The sequence below is a fragment of the Epinephelus fuscoguttatus genome, linkage group LG5 (assembly GCF_011397635.1).
Source record: "Epinephelus fuscoguttatus linkage group LG5, E.fuscoguttatus.final_Chr_v1".
NCBI classification, from domain to species: Eukaryota; Metazoa; Chordata; class Actinopteri; order Perciformes; family Serranidae; genus Epinephelus; species Epinephelus fuscoguttatus.
In genome coordinates this window covers 35,683,711-35,699,046 of record NC_064756.1, presented here as the reverse complement: position 1 = coordinate 35,699,046, position 15,336 = coordinate 35,683,711, and the positions used below count along the sequence as shown (strand labels likewise).

The 15,336-nt window shown below is 40.5% G+C and overlaps 2 protein-coding genes across 2 annotated transcripts; one reads left to right on the top strand and one right to left on the bottom strand.

The window, feature by feature from the left end:
• The first annotated feature begins 972 nt into the window (after positions 1-972).
• On the top strand, positions 973-6,169 carry LOC125889512 (uncharacterized). Its single transcript, XM_049577559.1, has 4 exons — positions 973-1,078; positions 1,919-2,088; positions 2,928-3,318; positions 5,049-6,169. The coding sequence occupies exons 2-4, from the start codon at positions 1,926-1,928 to the stop codon at positions 6,064-6,066; spliced, it is 1,572 nt and encodes a 523-aa protein (XP_049433516.1). The 5' UTR covers positions 973-1,078; positions 1,919-1,925; the 3' UTR covers positions 6,067-6,169.
• Positions 6,112-14,944, bottom strand: dcun1d5 (DCN1, defective in cullin neddylation 1, domain containing 5 (S. cerevisiae)). The gene is made up of 10 exons (XM_049577560.1): positions 14,826-14,944; positions 12,904-12,960; positions 12,695-12,737; positions 12,432-12,531; positions 10,903-11,068; positions 10,467-10,558; positions 10,159-10,267; positions 8,564-8,668; positions 8,301-8,403; positions 6,112-6,538 (listed from the first exon to the last, which is right to left on the bottom strand). The coding sequence occupies exons 4-10, from the start codon at positions 12,497-12,499 to the stop codon at positions 6,483-6,485; spliced, it is 699 nt and encodes a 232-aa protein (XP_049433517.1). The 5' UTR covers positions 12,500-12,531; positions 12,695-12,737; positions 12,904-12,960; positions 14,826-14,944; the 3' UTR covers positions 6,112-6,482.
• Positions 14,945-15,336: the final 392 nt, after the last annotated feature.

The window sequence follows — 15,336 nt, the reverse complement described above, 5'->3', positions numbered from 1 at the left end:
TGCATGAAAGAATCATCATATATATGCGACCAATAACCAAAAGACAAATTAGTTTTGTCACTACAAATATATTTGTATATATTGTGAATTACTGTAGTAATTCATAATATTACTTCCCCAGGAGGAGGGTGGACAACAGCTCGTACTGAAGCCAAAGTAGCAACTCAAATTTAGCAAGTTCAAACCCCAGCCCAGAGGTTCACAACGGACTGGTGGCCAGTGCAGTGAGGGGTGTAATCTGTGCAACTGCAGCAGCAGAAGTTTGCTGATCCAGCGGGGACCAGGGAAGGTCGAGAGGGCAGTCTGGGGTCAGACCCTCAGTGCTCGGTCTTGCTCTGGCTGAATTCAAGTTGCTAAAGGGCACTAAGGTCTGTCCCTGTCACACTCTGTGTTGTGGTGCCAGTCTAGTCCTTTACACAGAAGTCAGTCCACAGGCTGTTGCAGACAACTGAGAAAGTCAAGTTACATTCCAACCTGTACACCCACTAGCAATAAAAGACTTATATGGATAAAAAAAATGACATGTACCTTTAAGTGAAATACTTCATAACTGTTGCCATGATATTGGTTCAAACATTCTTGTCTTTGTTAACCTGCTGCCTTTTCATCTAGTGCCATCATCAGGCCAAAGTTTTAACTTGTCCAATATTTGGCAGAATGTGCTTACTGAAATGGAAATGAGGCCGATGTTTTTACAGTTCCTACTTGTTGCCAGTAGAGCACAAGAAATGCTTTCAATTACTTAATGGCACTTTACCAGAGAAGGACAGCAGCATATCAATGTGATAAAGCTGTCCTTCCTCTCCAGACTTCACTGTTCAGGGAGTTTAGGTTGAGAACTGCTGTTGTAAACACAGCAGGTGGTTTTATAAAAGGATTCCACTGCCTCTGTGATGCTATTAATCTTTAACATCATCACAGGAGAAGGCATCCCTAGTGTCATGTGAGAAGCTGCACTTTACACTGTCACAGAGGAGACTGTAACACCAACAGGTCCATCAGACGATGTGCGATGTGTGTTCTCACACGAAAAGGAAAACACGACTGCATTTAGAGGAAATTATAGAAGCTGTCACAGGTAAATATCTCCAACTCAGACTGCATGACAAGATACTCAGGTGCATTTTTATATGTGGACCATTACTCATATTCTTTTCTGTCATATCACAGATCAAACATACTGTTGTAAAGTTATAGGCTTATTGCTAAGTTTAAGAAGTTGCTGACTTAAAAAAAATCAGGACAGGCTGACAGATATACTGAAAACCAATATGTTCAGAACCATAATAATAAAACAATGGACCCTGTGGACACAGATATGCAAAAGGCCCCACATATCTACAGAGATAATGTTATTTTGTGTCTCTTTGATTTCATTGTGTCTTCTTTAGTTGTTGTTTTTGTCTCTTTGTGGTATGCACAGTGTCCTCTTGTGCGCACAGAGCAGCCAGATTGCAGTCAGGTGTCATCTAAGGGCATCGGGTATTACCAAACACACTTTTGGTGATTTTATTGCCAGGCTCCCTTGACGCACCTCACTGTAGCATACTTGGGCAAGAGGTGAGATCAGATAGAACGTACTATTGTAGGTGAATGCATTACAGGCTGTGACAATCATAGCTGTAATACATTCACTACTTTACACCCTTTATTCATAGGGCTCCTGTCATGACAACACAGTTTCTGAATCCTGTGGAGAGTTTTCCTCAAAGGAAACTTATTGTTGTCTGAGACTTGGGACAGAAATTATTTTTTTAACCTTAGTTTGGAACCCAAACCCACACTGAAGTATCATACCTGAGTAAATGTACTAAGTTAAATTCCATCACTGTCTGCAGCCCTGCTGTCACTCCAGCTTTCACAGATTCATTTACGGCACTTTAAAGATAAACTCATCTGACTCTTATTTCCTGTGCAGGTTTAAAATGTTAACCAGCTGGTTAACTTTCACAGCTTTTCTGGTTGGCTCAGCGAATCCAGAAAGAGCAGCTATTGGCCAGGGCACTCTGACCATCGCACCAACCTGCAGGGTCAAAGGTCACCCAGAGGCAGAGCTGACTTTAAAATGCGGAGACGGAAAGATCGCAGGTCAGTAAAGAGGATCAGCACAAACAGAGACAACAGTATGTCCTACCTCCACACCTGAGCAACTCAGTTAACTTATATTCACCTGAATAAACATCTTAGCATTACTACTGTGTCACAAGGAGTCCTGAGGAAAGCTGTCCTCTGCTCCAATGTATGCACGACACGTATAATGAAAGCAGGTACTTTTTTGCCCTATAGATATACTAGAATGTACATAAATCATGATAGACATTGAAAGATGTTTTCTCACTTAGGAACGCAAACCAACAATTTATTATCTTTACAACTTACCTAAACAACTTATGTTATTAACATGTTACCTATTATCAGCAGTTCCTGGTATTATCCTGGTTCCTGTTTAAATCTGTTTGGGTCACGTATATGAAGTTACATTTCTTAAGAAAAGACTTGATCATTTCCCTAAAACAACTCGTCTCTGTAGTTTTTAATCAAACAAACAGGAACAAATACTACATTTCTTTGGGACTATTTTCATCAGCAGATGAATCCACATTTGGCACTCTAGTGAGTATTTTTGGCAGCGGGATGGTGTATGAAGGACTGAGTCAAACTTTACAACAGTGTGTGTCCATGGTAATGAAGGAACATGTCAATGCAGCAGTAGAGCTCAGATGTGCTTTAACAACAGTGGAGCTCTGTGATAGGGAAGAGGAAGATATATCAGCCTTGATAAAGACATGCACACAACACTTGTTGGTACATACATTCACTGTTGGCTTTGGTCTTCTTGTGGAATTTTTTACAGTAAGAAAAACATAATGTATCACTAAACTTCTCTGTAACTCCTCACCTGTAATTGCTCCTCCTTTCATGTGTAGGTGTGGTCCAGTACTGGCACACCCCCTTTGGAGACATCCAGACCCCTGGTCTCTACAGTAAGCTGGACCCTGTCTTTATGCACCATGACAGGAGCCTGGTGGTCCCCAACATCAGCATTCTGCACAGTGGCCTGTACTACTGCCTCCTGCAGCACACAGAGGGAACCACGCTGTGGTCTTATGAGCTTCATGTAGGTCCCAATAATCAAGTGGCCCAGGAACACAGCAAGCAGTGTGGTGCGTTCAGGTTCAAGAGGGATGTTGGGTCTGTGGAGGAGAGGCAGGCAGAAGTTTCCGATAGGCAATTTGCAGGAGCTGTGGCAGCATCAGTGCTGCTGACCTTTGTGGTGGGGTTCAGTGTTGGAGCTCTGACCAGGACTCATGTTCTCAGGTGCGTTCAGGGCCCACACATCAAAGCTTTTAGTCATACTTAGGCAACACAACTATTCTGCAGATTCTTTGTGCGTAAAAGCTCAAAACAGGATGTTCTATTAGTTGTACTGGAGAAGACTTAATGATCACTGATCACGTAACTCACTGCTACTTGATTTCCATATTGTGCTGAAACAAATGGAGACCAGTGAACAACTAAAACAAGAGAAAAAAGTCAAATCACATCAGCAAAGTTGGTTAACATTTGAGTAAATGGGATAAAGAGTTTGCAGTCCTGTACAAAAAACAACTTCATGCAAGTCATACTAAACATTCATGATAATAACATAACATTCATACTAAACATTCATGATAATAAGTTAGTGTTTTGATGAATATATTCTTGATTTTCACTGGCTGAATATACCAAAGAACAGAACATCAATCAGCTGAAACAATACTTTCAGGTTTTGCTCTCTGACATAAAATAAAATATGTCAGTAAATGCCCCACCCAAATGTACGCATCTTAAAAAAGGTGGTTGCTAACAAGTGGCTATCACACTGAGCATAGCGTTAAAGCTATATTGTGGTGGCAATGCTAAGTCATGCAACAGTGGTGTAATTAAGTTTATAGCCTAACATTAGCTTTTTACTTCTGGCAATTGCATTTACACTTCAAAAATCATAAAGGTGGTTTTCATCTGTGAAGATTATCTTGCTGAAGAAAACATGTAAGTATCATAAACTTGTTTTCCATGAAAATTATTTTCTGCAATAATGTAAAATCAAATGGAAAAATCTTAATGCCTTTTGTCAAGGGAACCAGGGCTATGTTAACTTGGCTGGGTTAACCTATGAAAAAAACGTGATCGTTGCAGCAATCTATTTCACACCAAAGGAAACCAAAAAGAGTGAAATCATCAGAGAAAACAAAATAATTATGAAACAGCCATGTAGTATCTCAGTTAGTTTAAAAGGCAAGGCATTCTCTATCATAGCCATAGTAAGGGATCTAGACCAGAGAGATGGCTTCAGTGCAGCTTTAAACACCAATTTGGCAAATTTTTGGTTCACAGACAATAAAATATTTTAAGAGGAAATAGCATGGAGTATTTCATCTCCTTTTCCCTGCCTTTCACTGTTTTAACATAGTTTTATATCACCATCCTGTGATCCACAAGCTGGCAATATAAAACTACATTAAAAACATCAAAGAGCAGGAAAAAGGAGACGAATAATGACCTTGTTAGTGTTCCATGAAACAGGCATTAAAAGGTCCAGTGTGTAAGATTTGACATTTATTGTCAGAAATGAAATATAATACGTATATTTTATTAGTGCATAATCACCTAAAAATAATACTTGCTGCGTTTTCACACAGTCTAAGGGCAGTTTATATCTACATACGGAGCAGGCCCTCTTCCAGGGAGTCCGCCATGTTATTCTACAGTAGCCCAGAACGGGCAAAGCAAACACTGGCTCTAGATGGTGCCATTTGTGCCATGCATCTGCGATTGCAATTCTTCTACACCCTTGACATGTGGGTTGTGAAGTTTCAGATGGTTGAAATCTGCAACCCCAACTACTAGATGCCACTAAACCCCACACATCAGACCTTTAATGTATTAGATGTCAGTTATGACAAGAAAAAACTTTTGAGTCAATCCTCATTTCTGTCAGAAATTAATAAAATTGTAAAGCAGAGATCTGAAGTATAAGATGTGTAAACTATACCATTTCCCTTTAGGTGTTTAGGAGCAGTCACTACAAGGATGCGATCACCACGGCAACAACGAAGCCAAACCGACACACAGGACCATGACTCTGAGGTCACCATAACAACCCTGCCCCCTATGTACTACAACCAGGCCTTTGAGATGGAGCAGGTGTGTGACAACGGTGACTCTGCAAATTGTGCAAGCATGGAGACGACGATTTCGTCAACTACCTCATCACCCCCCGCCAAACCTAAGAGAAGCTTCCGGCAGAAACGACAGGAGGAGCAGGAAACCATGGCTTATCTGGAGGGATGTGACTACATGAAAGAAGAAAAGTCAAAGATGGAGGAGGAGGAGGTGGCAGGAGGAAATCTGAAGGAAAAGAACAAAGGCTGTGATTGGGAGGCAGAGAAGGAAGAGGAGAGAAAGTTTAGTGGTTTCTTTCAAATAGGAGAGCATGGAGGGAGTCAAACAGAAACAGATGAGGACAAGTGCAGTGAGGATGGAGAGACAGATGAAAGAGGGAGCAGGGAGGAAAAGAGAGAATGGAGACAGGAGGAGGACGGGGTGGAGACAGGTGAGCACGAGAACAGGAGCAAGGAGGATGGGGAAAGAAGTGAGGAAAAGGCCGATGGTAAAGAGGAAGAGAGAGATGAGAGGAGGGAGGAGGTGGTAGATGACAGTGAACACAAGAGGAGAAAGGAAGATGGAGAGACAGACATTTGCAGCAAAGACGACGAGACAGGCAGTAAAAACCAGGAGGACACAATGAAAAATGGCGTCATGGAAGGAGAACCATCGTCCTCCCTGAGCCGTCGCAGACGCGTCATTCGCCTGTACCAGTACGACGAAGACGGCCAGCGATATGGTCACCTTCCAGACCCTGCCCCTGATGCGCCGGGGCCTGCCCCCAGGCTCAAACAGCGCTCCCTCTCTTTGACACGCCTCAACGCCATCATGGCCGCTGCCTCTGCAGGGCCGCTGGACACGAGAGAGACAGGGAGGGAGGAGAGAGAGGAGAAACCACACTTCCACATGGAGATATAACAGAGGGCAGATGCCATGATGACATCCTAATTATTAGGAGGCAGCTTGTCATACTTCCATTTCCTTTTTATTATTGTGAAAACATCTATAAACAAGACACAAAATGGGAAAAATAATTATCAAGAAAACATAAATTCCACAGCTCTTCTCTCAGCTTACTTTTTTGCTTTCTTATGTTAAGAACATTTTCTTTTCTCCAAATTAACACTATAAAAAGTCTACTAAGTGAGAGAAAGGCCTCTTGACCACGGCTGGCCGACGATGCAAGTGATTCTGTAGTCCATATTTGCGTGTGTGAACTGTTAAAGTCTGTTGTGTTTTTGGGATCCGAAACTGCAGTTTCTCCTTTTATTGAACGATATAGATTCCTCTTGTGTTTTGTTTTCTCTCTCTTTTTGGTGTTGTGATGTCGTCTGCTACGATCTCGACCAAGCTTTCTGCCATTCCACAAACTCATCTAGCAGCACTGGCCCTGCAGACAAAACAACAAGGAGATAAATATTATTAAAATAGATCCTGCACTTTTTCGTTGGCTGCTCAATCTGATAATCACTCTTATGGTTTAAGTGATTTGTCACATCACTGTACTATAAAAATCAGTTTTCCCCCCATTTTCATTCAGTTATTAATCTCATTTATTCTGACAGCACTTGAACACAACATAAAATAGTCTCTAAATATGAATGTTTTCCACTTGTACAGAATTTATGTAGGAAAGTTGGAGACATTTAGGAAAATTATACCAACAAATGCTTTAAATCTTGGTCAATAAATGACATTTTTGCCAATGTGATGGGGGGGAAAGGATCCTGTCAGACAGAGCACAAAACCCAAGGAGCAGCGCAGTGTCATTTTTGCAGAAGCCTGCTGGTCTCGGAGCTTCACCTGGATGATGGTCAGTTCAAAGCTTATTTTACAATGAGTCAGGGACAGTTTGACAGGGTGCTGTCAATTGTCAGGCCTAGTTACAGCTGGTAAAAGGTCATAAGGTAGTCGAGGCTTCAGATATATCTTGCAGCTTGTCTAGAGTGACACTGAAAGTGAGCCAATACAAACCAAGTACACCTCAACTTGTTGTCATCGCCACCACCATAGAAGGCCCACCTCTAGATTATTTTGATTGGACAATGGGAAAGAAATGCCAATGATGTTGGGCGCTTTTTCTTTTGAGTTGAAGTTTTTGGTGTTTTTTATCTCCAGGTGTTCAGGGCACTCCTACAAAAACATGTGGGGCATAGAGCAGAAAAATGCAAGGTGCTCTGTAATCCAAAAGCAGCGAGCAAAGCGCTTCACTGTCATTGAAACCCATTAGAAAAAGCTGCTTGAGGCTACTAAAACATGCTCTGTCTGATTGGGGCCCAAATCATTATAATGACAAACTTTTGATAATAACGACTTAGTATCTTAAAATAATCACTATTTTGAGATATCAAGTCATTATTTCGAGAAAGATTTTTTTTCATCACATTGGCAGAAATGGGCTTCCACAGTAAACTGTCGTTGATGTCCTGACCTTTGAGGCCATGGAGAGAACCCGAGGGTCTAAATGGAGGAAGCTATCATATTAGCTGTGTTGCGTCATGCAGTGTCATATAACTCGTGCTCTGCTGAATGAGATGCAACACAGACAGAGATTTCCTCTCTGCATCCAACTGTGAAAATAGCCACAACAAACAGTAGCAGCAGCCCCCCCCACCCTCCAAAAAAAACAAACAGAAAAACTCATTTAGAACCAAGCTGCACCTTAATTGAGGGTCACTTACACTTCTCTAGACTGGAAATCAAATTCAAAGTCAGCAAACTTTCCATTATATATTTTGTGTGTGTTCACTGCACCTGGTGTTCTGCTGCTCTGTCTGTAATCACAGTACGCTTTTGCATTCCAAGATCATGGCGCAATGAATGACCAAACAGTATTTATATTCCAACAGTGCTCACAATGAAGAGTCCAGCTCAAACAAACAAACAAACAAACAAACAAACAAACAAACAAACTTAAGATATCACATTCACGAGAATGAGACGGACAGACGGACAACCCGAAAACATAAAGCATCCAGCTATGGCTATAAAAGGCATATTTATAAAAAAAAAAAAAAATCAATACATGGTGGCAGGTGTTGTTATTGTTATTATTGTGGCAAACCCCCACAAATAAATGAATGTGTGGGAAACCCTGCATTTTCTTGTGTGATTAAAGAGTCAGTATTGTTGTATGCTGCTCGTATACTCACATGCTCCATCTTCATCGTAGTTACTGAGGTCTGTGTTGATGGTCCTGCTGAACTCCAGAACGTTATACCACTGGTCCTTATTCATACCTTTGTATTTGGACTGCTGTGGGAGGGATGAGTGGGGGAAGGCTGAGTTATTTTGCAAAGATAAAATACTACTGGTGTCACAGACAGCTACAGTCTTTGTACAAGGTTTCTTAACTAAACTAATCATTGCAACATTACTCTGACCAATACAAATAAATGAGAGAGAAAAGATTTACCTCCAGGAACTGGCGGAAGACTGGGAAGAGTGGCCATGTTCTCCCCAACAGTAAAGCCAGCATGGATTTAGCTGTGTCCATGTCCAAACTCCTCTGGTCCTTATCCTGATGACAAGACAAAGGCAGAAATACAACAACGAGTGACAGAATTGTTGTGACAGTGGGCCTCATTCACAAACAGTGCATACGCACAAATCTGTGCTTAAACTATGCATACGATCGTTTGACGCACAAATCCGGGATTCATCAATATTTTCTTACCCGAATTTGTTCTTACTCTGCGAACAAATTTAGAACTGCCTCAGACCATGTGTATGCACAAATGAGGAAGGCCGAACTGACTTAGAAAATGCAAACATACCTTTTAAGTACATGCAGAGTCTATAAAACCACATTCATGAAAAAGAGATTTAATTAACATTTTTTAAAATAATTAATTTACTAATATATTGGCCAAATGGATTAAATTACCATGAAATTGACACATGTTCACCCTCATCCTTGTGACAATTAAAATATTAACAATAACATGAACAGAAAAACTATCACTCCATCAGCGTGCAGATGATCTGTAATGCCGACTGCCATACCCTTAAGGCTGTGGCCCGCTGGCCAGGAGGCACCCACGACTCATTTATTTTGCAAAACAGTACAGTGGGAATGCGTTTGGAGGCAGGGGCTGTGAGAAGTGGATGGCTTGTTGGTGAGCATCTTTTGTTCTAGTCTTTTATTTCAATTGTTTTAAGTTAATATTTTCAGTAAGTCTCTATTCCGTTAATGTTAAAATGTTGTATTGTTTGGGTGACCGGGCATATGGCCTTAAAACATGGCTGATGACACCATACACAAACCCTGAAACCCCTCAAGAGGTGCGCTATAATAACATACATGCCCACACACGCGCCGTAGAGCGTACTTTTGGCGTACTTAAGGGCTGTTGGATGTGTTTGGATCAGATACGGCTGGTGGCAAACTACTTTATACCCCTGAGAAGGTGTGCAAGATCATCCTGGCATGCTGTGTCCTCCACAATCTTACAATGACCCATGGCATTCCTGTAAGACCCGGCGCCATCGCTTCTGACAAACTGTGAAATTTACTACTTCTCTTCCGCTTCCTTCATTCATGAATCAACTCTAGGCAAGCGGTTCCTTATATGGAGAAATGGGGGCGTGGTACTATACTGATTGCAGATCGCGCCTGTCAATTTAGAATAGTTCTGATTTACTAACATACGCACAGTGGTGAGAACAAAATTAGCCAGTACGCACGTGTCATGAATCCGACGGTGATTTTGCGCAAGTACTTATTTTTTGCGGAGAGTAAGAACATTTCTGCGCAGACATTAGTGAATGAGACCCATTGTCAGACTCCTGCCGATGGTCGCTTTTCCGCAGAGCTCTCAGGTAATATTTAATTTATCTATTTGAAAACAAAGCTTCACACACATTGCACTAAAATCTCAACTCTTTCTCCAACCTGGAAAACACCTGCACATCAGTGCAGGTGAGAGGGGAGAAAGTTAAACCACTGGTAGACAGCAAAAACAAGATTTTCAGGTGTTGTTAAGTTGTTCTTTAAACAAACAAACTCACTCGGGCAAAGTCAAAGGCGTATCTGTAGATATTTTTGAAGACTGCAGAGTCGTTGAGCTGGCTGCGCAGGTAATCCAGTTTGCTCTGTAACCTCTCTGTGCAGTCACACCTACAAAAAGGTGAAGAACCATATGTAAAACAAACACACAGTCACAGTTCAACATACAGGTCTACTGACAACTAAAGGCTGTGATGTGTCAGCAGACAAAAGGGTATAAAGAGACAAAAAAAAACCTAAATGTAGGTCTTAAGAACAGGAGAAAGTCTAATCTGAAACATTAACTTTAAGCACATGAAAAGTTACTTACTGTAATAATGTCATTCCCCTGAGCCACTCCTCTTTTGTGAAGAACCCCATACTTGCTGCTTCTAGATGCCAGGCTATAACTAACATGATAATCTGTAAAAGAGAGAAAGAGAGAAAGAGAAAGAGAAAGAGAAAGAGAGAGAGAGAGGCCATGAGTTTAATCTTTGCTAAAAATTTACATGAACATTGGTGCATGAACACAGGATCTTTATCCCCTCTATCATCACACTGTGTACTGTCGTCTACAGGAAGTTTCCCTACATTGTAAAATGGACACTATCTTTCCAAAGGCAGTAAAATGGAGGTTCATCATATTTTCTACTTTGCAGCTCTTCATGTTTTAAAACAGCATCTTAACTCTCAGCATGATTCCTAGAATGACCCTGGGACACATGATGAACACAGGGTCAGGTCAGAGAGAAGTAGGATGAACTCACATTCTCTGGTTCCACACCGATGTCTTTACAAAACTTCTCCATGGCCTCGGGACCGACCACCTTGTCTGGGCCAGCGTACTCTTGGAACCAGGCCAGGCACTTCTTAATGGAGAACAGCCTCTCAGCACTGATCGGCCTGGCACCGCGGATCTGAGGGCGGGTGAAGCTACAACATAGACCAAAGCCTTAGATTCAAAATTATGCAAAGAAATTAACACTCATTTCTGATGTCCAAGAGACTGATTCTGAGTAAGCTCCAATTCAAAAGGTTTGTTTTACACATTTTATGAGTTGTATCTAAGCAATACATGACAGTGGGAGGTAATTCTTTGCTTTCAAAATCATTTTAAAATTGATTATGCATTCATTAGCTATATTGTGATATATGTCAATCCCAAAATATTACTTATCTCTGCCAGGCGTAACCCTGGAGGGATCATGCATTTTGTCATGTTATTTGTGTTTGTGTATGAGGATTCATCTGTCTGCAGCTTATCTCGCAAACTACTGGACAAATCAGCCTAATATTCTGTGTGCACATGTATGACTGTCTGCTCATGGAACTTTTGTGGTTGCAGTGTTCGCCATGGCTTAAAAACTGACATCCATAGAAAAGTTTCGTCTCAATATAAAGCAGTGCATCTTCATTTTATTTACATACTCAATATGTTATGATCCACTAAAGTTAGGCACAATACCAGATCAATAAATCTCCATTTTTGTCATCTTCAGACAAAGTCATTTTAACCGTGACTTTTACATTCAGGCAATTATTCAGACATGTGAAATATCTATAACATTGATATATCACATTGTGTGTCTGACAGGCTCTCAGAATGTGTGAAGTCTAATACAACAGTCCTGCAATAAATCTGACCCCCCACCCCCACATTTTATATCCATGAGGATAGATAAGCTGCAGCAACACTTCTCTCCTACAGTCCTCCTCCTGTGTGGACTGAGGCAGCGCTGATTAACAGGACAAGTATGTGCTGAGTGCTGCGTTTCCCAAGTGAGCAGAAAGAAGCATAACTCCAAACGCACACACAGATGTATTTTCTTGAAGTTGTTATCTAACTGCAACACCAACACCCATGCTTTTCTACTCCCATTCCCTCAACACACACAAAAACACACACACACACACACACACACACACACACACACACACACACACACACACACACACAGCAGAGGAAAATGAGAAGGTAAGGGGTTCAGTAAGTCTCCTGCCAGTTGAAAGACAACCCTGCCAGTCCCCTTTCAGGCTTCTGCAGCGTTCAGCCAGTTAATGTCCTCGCCAGCAGAGAGCCTCTGAATCACTAGCTACTCATTAAGGGTTGGATCAACATGCCGCAAAACACACCAAGGACCCAAACTGAGCAATACACCCTAAAGGAAAAAAAATCATTTGGAGAATCAAGCTACTAAAACAATTAAACATGAGGGAGATTTCATGCCCTCCCGATAGATAATCAGAGGGGACAGGCACACGTGTTCATGCATACTCTAACTTTGTGTCTGTTTACCTTGTGATTTTACACTTGTGCTCATGGTCATCTGCATCTGGGTGCTTCCTCTTCTTCTTTACCGGCATCACTGAACCTTTAATGGGCTTCACTAGCTGGGCTACACATAAGAAAAATAAAAAAAAAAGTCACATGTTGTCAGGGGGTATTGACATGAGGCATCCAGCCTACATCCACCCACACACACACACCTCTATTTGACAATACAGGCCAGTAATCAATCCTCTATATTTAAGGATGAATGTGCACAATAAAGTTCATACCTGTGTACTTCTGACTGCCTTGTCCATTCAAATCTAAGGGATTCTAGAAAAAAAGAAACCAAAATCTCAGGTAAAAAAGGTTTCTGCACCACACTTTGATAATCTTTAATCTACTCAGAGGCAAGAGATTAAGAGCTATCATGAGTGTATAAATGTTGGACTGCATTAGCTTTACCTTCTACATTTAAGAAATAAACAAGACTACTTACAAGCTTGTCCAGCGTTACAGATGTTGTATTGATGACTGCCAGGCGGTGTGGATGATTCTAAGAGTGGACACATAACCAACACAAGCAAGATATCATTAATATTCAGAGGATGTTCAACATACACACGAGAAATTAGTTATTTTTTTCTTCAACTTTCATTATTATTAAAACCTAGAGGAAAACTGTGGACAAAACATAACTGACATAACTTGGGCACAATCTAAACATTGTGAATTGGCTCCAACTTGTCAGACAAAACCTTACAGTGTTTACAAAAGCAGATCAGCACCACCATAAATGTATTAAGAATTAAAAACATTTTTAGTGTTTTAACATGAATGAATCTTGAAGATTGAGAGGAAAATGCATGTCTGCTGCCAAACTACTTATCACATGCCTGTTTGCCCATTCAGTGCACTATATGGCCAAAAGCATGCATATGCCAACATATGGTCATATTATTTTGAACATCTCATTTCAGGCACATCATTTTCCACCTTTCTGGTTTCAGGCTTTCCATAAGATTTGGGGACCTGACTGCAAGAATTTGATCCAACTCAGCCTCAAGAGCATTAGTGGGCATACAGACAGAAAACACCAATGTTTTGTTAAATTAATACTAATAATTGTAATATTACAAGTACATTTCATATTAACTCATGATTCCATGATTGCTGCATTTTTACTATCTGAGTAATGTTGAAAAATAGGTAAAATGTTTTTGAAAAAACATCCTGTGGTCAGTTCATCTTGTCCTCTCTCTTACAGGCATAATGAGTAAATCCGAGGACTGCATCACTAGGTAAATATTGTCCTTTTCACTCCACAACATTTATTTTAAAGCCACAGTGTCTAATTACTTTATAGATTCAGATTATTCATAAACTATCATGTATTATTGTAGCTTAAGCCACATGGCAGCACATAAAGTATCCAAAATGAGCAGCAGGTATATAAAATGAGCTCAATCTTTACCAGCTGCAACCTTCAAGCGATGAACATATTACTGCATCAATAATATTCAATAATATTCTTCTGAAATGGGCCATTCTGACATAATGAGTAATTTTACTTTTGATACTTTAGGAATGTATGCTGATACTTTTGTACCTTTATTAAAGTAAGATGGTGAATGCACACACAGTTTTTCTACACTGTAGTATCGCTAATTTTACTGTGGTAAAAGATTTGAGTACTACTATAAAGGTGAAGTGTATTGACAGAGTATTGTATAACACAATACATAGTAAAGTAAAACAATATAACACAGTATATAGGATAAGAGATAAAAAGATTAAAATATAATGTGTCGTATGGTGCAACAACAAAACACTGAATAAAATGTCACATATAATATGGGGCCATAGGGTTCAGTAAATAGACACATAATATAGAGATGAAATACAAATAAAAATGAAGAGGTTGAGATTATGCCGACCATTTTTTTACCACATGACAGCGGACAAAAAGATTATCACATACATAAAGTGAATATAAAACTTTGAGGAGTCTGACAGCTGTAAATTACCATTAAACATATATGACGTCGTTAGGACGCTTCCTTTGATGCGAACGTTGATGCTAACACGGCTAATGAGCTAAGGATGACTAATGTTACAGATCAGGACCAAATCTCGCATGTGGTTGTCGATTAAACACCACGGAAACTTTAAATACAACATAAAACACACAGTTTTAATTTTAAATTCTTCTGGGATTCCGCCTTCGCTTCGAGGATACTTCTTTTGTTTGCTAGCTACCGAAGCACCGCGGTTGTTGAGCTAACGTTACGCTGCTAACGTAAGCTAATTTGTAAACACGCGTCAAAGGCTCATCAAATCCACCGGTTAAAAAACGTAGTACATTACAGTTATTTGTTTTAACATGCGACATTAACGTGAGCTATATTCCCAAACACTTACCCTTTTTTGCACTTTGGCTGATAATTCAGTCCTACCTGCTACTTATGCTACGCCGGGCTCCTGTTCTGCTGCTATCGCCGGTGTTTCCGGGGAAATGGACGATACCACCGCTTTATGTGGGGGAGAGGGGGTGTAGGAAAGTCTTTGCATTTACTTGTTGTTTTGCTTTATGTTTGATTTACAAACGATTAAAAATTTATAAATATTTGTGATCGTATTTTGATAAAATACATCATTTTAGCCTCTAGTGAATCATGCGAGGGAAAACGGCTAAATATAATGACCACCCTTCGGGACCGAAAAAGGTGAAACCGACCTCTTTTTAAAGAAACAATCCTTTATTTATGGCATTCACATGAAGCTCTCACGTGTTGTTCACAGGCCTGAACACACTGACCAATAAAAACCCACTCAATGTGACACACTGTTTACTTTCTCTTATCACTGTCATGTAAATTGTCTTTTAGGAACAATGGTGGACTCAGAGTGTCTGAAGGGCAGGGCCAAAAAA

Bases quoted from the DNA above. Each gene is read 5' to 3' on its own strand.
- LOC125889512 (XM_049577559.1), top strand. From the start codon at position 1,926: ATGTTAACCAGCTGGTTAACTTTCACAGCTTTTCTGGTTGGCTCAGCG. The intron at 2,089-2,927 runs GTCAGTAAAGAG...TTTCATGTGTAG, and splicing joins CGGAGACGGAAAGATCGCAG to GTGTGGTCCAGTACTGGCAC. The intron at 3,319-5,048 runs GTGCGTTCAGGG...ATTTCCCTTTAG, and splicing joins ACCAGGACTCATGTTCTCAG to GTGTTTAGGAGCAGTCACTA.
- dcun1d5 (XM_049577560.1), bottom strand. From the start codon at position 12,499: ATGCCGGTAAAGAAGAAGAGGAAGCACCCAGATGCAGATGACCATGAG. The intron at 10,559-10,902 runs GTGAGTTCATCC...TCTCTTTTACAG, and splicing joins TCGGTGTGGAACCAGAGAAT to ATTATCATGTTAGTTATAGC. The intron at 8,404-8,563 runs GTAAATCTTTTC...TCCCTCCCACAG, and splicing joins TCTTCCGCCAGTTCCTGGAG to CAGTCCAAATACAAAGGTAT.